The sequence below is a fragment of the Populus trichocarpa genome, chromosome 3 (assembly GCF_000002775.5).
Source record: "Populus trichocarpa isolate Nisqually-1 chromosome 3, P.trichocarpa_v4.1, whole genome shotgun sequence".
Lineage (NCBI taxonomy): Eukaryota > Viridiplantae > Streptophyta > Magnoliopsida > Malpighiales > Salicaceae > Populus > Populus trichocarpa.
In genome coordinates this window covers 12606091-12611255 of record NC_037287.2, presented here as the reverse complement: position 1 = coordinate 12611255, position 5165 = coordinate 12606091, and the positions used below count along the sequence as shown (strand labels likewise).

The following is a 5165-nucleotide window of genomic DNA, read 5'->3' as shown; positions in this document are numbered from 1 at the left end:
GGATAATATATTTAATAAAGATTAAATAGAATAAATAAGAATAATAAAGATTGGGGGAACAAAGAGAGAAAGAGCACTTTTATTTCATATAATTTTGTAAATGAAATAAAAACATTACCAAGAAAAAACCCAATGGGAGAAAAAAAGTTGATTGAGAAAAGAAGTTCACTCATAAAACTTGTTTAGTACGCACAAGCAAGCTGACTCCAGATAAAGTTCACTCTGTGCGCGAACATGTAAAACCATCAAAAGTCAAGTCCGTTCTTCGAAATTCGAACTGTACGACTTCCCTTTTCTGCAGCTTAAAAAAAAAAAACAGAGAGTCACTCACACTGCCCAGTTACTGTTAACTTGTAAAGCAACACAACAACAAGGAAAAGGGAGAGAAAAAAACTCTGATTTCTCAAGAAAAGAAAAGAATCCAATAATGGCTGATAAAGAAGCAGAGAAACAAGTGATGATCGAAGAAGATAAGGAGAAATGGTTAAAGCACTACTCATCGAATCATCAAATACTGTTGGTTGGTGATGGAGATTTCTCGTTCTCTTTGAGCTTGGCTCTTTCTTTTGGCTCTGGTTCTAACATTGTTGCTTCCTCTCTTGACACATCTGGTAATGTTCTGTATACCCTTCTGTTCTCATGCTTAAGCATATGTGTATGTGCTTGCATGTATTCGTGTTTGTGGTCGTGCTTATGTGTATGTGTTTTCTTCCTTTTCTTTTTAATGGTTCTTTGTATCACACTATCTTGGATTGACAGAGTACTTTTATTGTTTTGATTTCTTGCACTTGTTTTTTATACAAGAATGCAATGATCTAACAGGTTTTTTAGGGTTTAGTGAATCGTCTACCCAATCCAATCTTAATCACGTTTTCTTCATACATATATGAAGAAACTTAATCACATTTCCCTTTTAAAAAATAATGGAGTACAAAAAGGAGAGCATTTTCTTGCATTTATTATTTAGCACTTTTTTTCAGAGAATTCTGTAGCATTTCTATTTGGCATGGGAAATGGTCTTAAGCCATCTCTTGAGTGTTAGCCAGTTTTGTTGGTGAAGTCATTTTGACGTTGTCTTATGTAAAGTCTCTGGTTTTTTTAGCAAGCTGTCTTAATCGATTTGGGATTGCCTGTGTTTGGCTCCTAAGAAAGATTAAAGGCTATTGCTAGGGCAGTCACGCTACCGCTGCGGACAATGGACGGTACAAACGTGGCACTCGTATGCGCCTGCCCATACCAGTCTTCTACAAGAGGGGAAGAGTTACCCTATTTTGTAGTACAAGAGGCTTTCTCATAAATCACAAAACTGTGGTTTATTACTGTACTGATTCGTGAATTAAGTACAGTCTCATTCAGATTGTAACAGCAATCTAGTATTTTCGTCGTTAAAATAATATCTTGTGCATGAAAAAGGATAAGTTACCTCGCTGGTAGCTGAGGGACTGAACTGAGTGGCTGACTCATCCTTAAGTGGCCATGGCTGAGAGAACCCAGGAAAGGAAAACATCACATGTTGTTCTGTTTTCTAGAGATTTCAAGAGGCTTGATTCTTTTCCTTTTCAATTTTTCTCTTTTATTCACATAATGTCAGAATCTGACTCAAAATATATAGTATTGCAATTTGATTAGGTTAACTTATGTACAATATTGCTTGTAAGCCACTCAAGAACCTGTGGGAATTCTGAGCGGATGTACTTCAGTACTTGTTTATCTTTTGTTTGAACTATCAGTAGATATAGGGTCTTTCGACTGATGAATTTGATTGGCGTTCCAGCTATTTAGTTGCAGTTGGGCTCCTAAGGCTTGGTTGTGAGTTGATTTAACTTTTCATGTTGATACTGCTGCTGTTGTTGTTGTCTTTCTGTTCTTACTCCCTCTCTATTTAAATTATCTATATCGTTGATCAATTAGATGTCTTGATTAAGAAATACAAGAAAGCAAAGTCAAATCTGGAAAATCTAGCGAAGCTGAAAGCATCTACCTTACATGGAGTGGACGCAACCAAAATGAAGCTTCACCCGGATTTGAGGATGCGAAAGTTTGATCGGATTATCTTCAACTTTCCTCATGCAGGCTTTCATGGAAAGGAAGACAATATTAAACTGATTGAGTAAGCTGTTTAACTGTACTGACCTTTTTGGTGGAGCATTCTTAATTGCTTGAGGCTTTCTATTCCTTAAACACCACACTGCCAATCATTAACTGGAAAATTACATTTTTTGTGCTTGTCACCCTGCTTTAGTTTTTATAGTTGTTTCACATTTAGTGGTGGCATGGATGAGTAATAGTTCCAAACATGACACATCTAACAAACAAATTTTTAAACTTGATTACAAGGAATTAACTACAGAAGGACCTAAACATCTAATTTGCTTTACCTTCTCTGTCTCAAATTCATTCCGTGTTATAGAAATGCTTTATGCGAGCATTGTTGAAGATTGGAGTACGTAATTCGAAAAGAAAAATCTGAAGCAAATGTTGTTGCCTGAAATTTCATGGTTGAAATTCCACCAATTTTTACTTGAATAGACTGGATCAGTTGCTGGAATTTTTAAATGGAAGTCCATTTTGGTGCTTAAATGGGGATTTCCATTATTGTCAGCGAGAAAATGTCAATGCATTTGCAGCTGTGTGGTTTTTTCAGTGATAGGACTGGAAACACTAATCATTAACTACTTTTTTACTTTTGCATGATAGGAAGCATAGGAATCTTGTGCGGGGCTTCTTCAGGAATGCAAAAAGCATGCTACGAGCAGATGGGGAAATTCATGTAAACCACAAAACAACAGCTCCATTTTGCCATTGGAATATCGAGGAACTTGCACGGAGAAACTCTTTAGTATTAATTGAACGTGTTGAATTTAAGATTGAAGACTATCCAGGTTACAACAATAAGAGAGGAGATAGCAATAGATGTGATGAACCCTTTCCTTTGGGAGAGTGCAGTACCTTCAAATTTAGATTCTCTCATGCTGCTAAGATGTCTAAAGCAACTAGTCACTTGGGTTTTGCCGGCAAAAGATGTCCGCAACTTCATGACAATCCAATAAAGATGTATCATCAGCCAAGTTTATTCAACCACATGCATCCTCAGCCAACTGTTTTCAACTACAAACATAGGCAGCCAACTTTATTCAAGCACACACATCCTCAGCCAATTTTATTCGAGCACAAATGTCCTCAGCCAACTTCATTCAATCGAATGCATCCCCAGCCAGCCTTGTTCAATCAGGTATATTCTCAAACAAGTCTCGCCACAAATATGAATGGCTTTCCAGGCTATTTGCAATCAACTTCTACAATTAGCATCGAAAAGGCTGATGACTTTAATGGCTACCACAATCATACCTTGGAACCACATGGTAGAACTGTCAATCATGTGGACTGCTCTTATAATGACTATAAAATCTACATGCCAGAAGCACCAGGAAGAACCTTGGAAGGTGATCTCTATGTGTCGCCTGAGCTTCAACATTTAAGCAACATGAGATCAGCCCTATGGCGAAGGTTGGTTTTGACTCATGGTCAGCACCCGGAAGCCTCAACAGTTGTCTAGTTCTTATGGAAACTCTACCACCTTTTGTTTTTGTTTCTTGGAGGTGCATTTGGCATTTGTTTGATGCTAGAGGAGTTTGTTTATTTCGACCTTTTTTTTCTGTATATACTGTTACCAACTCGGCAGCTAATACCTTTTGATTTGCTCGATCTACTACTGACAGTCACATTCAAATGTAATATTGCATGAGCGTTTGTCTATTTTAGTGAACAAAAACAATGGTCCGTTGTATGTTCTATGTTATGCTGTTCATGAATATAAAATTTGAGATCAACACATTAAAATAATCTAAAAGTATATATAAAAAAAACCAGCTATGAAAATGGTTCTGGGTTGTGTAAAGGAGGCAGATTTGGCAGGCTTACATGCGCGTTAAAGATAGATGTCCGAGAAGTGTTTTATACAGCTACTAAAGCAACTGTAACATTCTTATGGCAGCATTTGCTCTGTATCATATCCTGACAGTGATAGTGGCAGCCTGGTAGGACCAGGCGGGGACAAATTACCATCCTAAGAGGAGATTATAGTTCATTAATCACTTCCCGCAGATAATCAAAGGATCTTTGCTATAATCACCAGAACTTGCTCAAAATAGTAGCTAATTTCTGAACTTCCTACCTGGGAGCAAGGAGCAAGAATTCGGATTTTTCTTTCTTTTTAAAATTTTTTTGTGTTGGATCTGTTGAACGGAGAGAAGAAGAGAAACAGAACAGAACAGAAGAAAATATAAGGAAGATGAAGTAACAAAAATGGCTGGCCCAAGAAACAACAGCAATCCATTTAAAAAAACCCAGTATCAGCAGCCCACCATACATACTTGAGTTCAACAACCGAACAAGGCCACGACATCTCTGATTCTCAACACTCTCGCTCGCAGTCACAGAATCAATAGAAGAGGAGGGCATAAATTTGCAGCAGTATCTGTCCATGGTAACGACAATCATTTCTTCTGCAATCTGTTATTTCTTACTTGTACGTTCCCACAAGTTCTTGATCCCATGATTTATATACAATGAACTCTAGCCTCCTAGCTATCTCAACTGACCCTCTAACTAGCTAACTTTCATCTCATGCAAGGTTATGACAGTTACTGAAGTAACACTGCATCTTTAGCTAGTTCTGCACATTTTCTTCTTAATTGTCACGTACTGTTATTTATCTCTTCTTTCTTGATTGCCAAGCCTCCTTACCACCTTCCTCTCGTAACATTTTCTCAGGTAAAAATAATAATAAAAGGGCTGTGCAGGAGACATGAAAGATGGAACGCAGTGCATCCAGCTTCTGGAGCATTTTGGGGTATGGGAATAGGCAATGGTTGTGGCCTTGGTTTGGTCCAGAAGCAATTGGATATATGGCAACAAACATAGATTTTCGTCATAAAAGCAATAATTTAAGTTTTGTAGAAAAAAATAATTATTATTATAAAAAAAATATTTTATTGCATATACACTAATAGCAATTAAAATAAAAATCTAAAAAAATTCTAATAAATATAAAATAAGTAAAAAAAATCTCTTTAATTAAAACCCTTTTCCCCTATTAATTTATTATTTTCTTATTCGTTTTTTGACAGGTATTTTTTTTATCAAAAGTTTTATTTTTTAAACAA

The 5165-nt window shown here is 36.6% G+C and overlaps 1 protein-coding gene across 1 annotated transcript; it reads left to right on the top strand.

The window, feature by feature from the left end:
* The first annotated feature begins 216 nt into the window (after positions 1 to 216).
* LOC7491897 (heavy metal-associated isoprenylated plant protein 41) lies at positions 217 to 3792 on the top strand. The gene is made up of 3 exons (XM_002304336.4): positions 217 to 611; positions 1912 to 2110; positions 2698 to 3792. The coding sequence occupies exons 1-3, from the start codon at positions 428 to 430 to the stop codon at positions 3554 to 3556; spliced, it is 1242 nt and encodes a 413-aa protein (XP_002304372.1). The 5' UTR covers positions 217 to 427; the 3' UTR covers positions 3557 to 3792.
* Positions 3793 to 5165: the final 1373 nt, after the last annotated feature.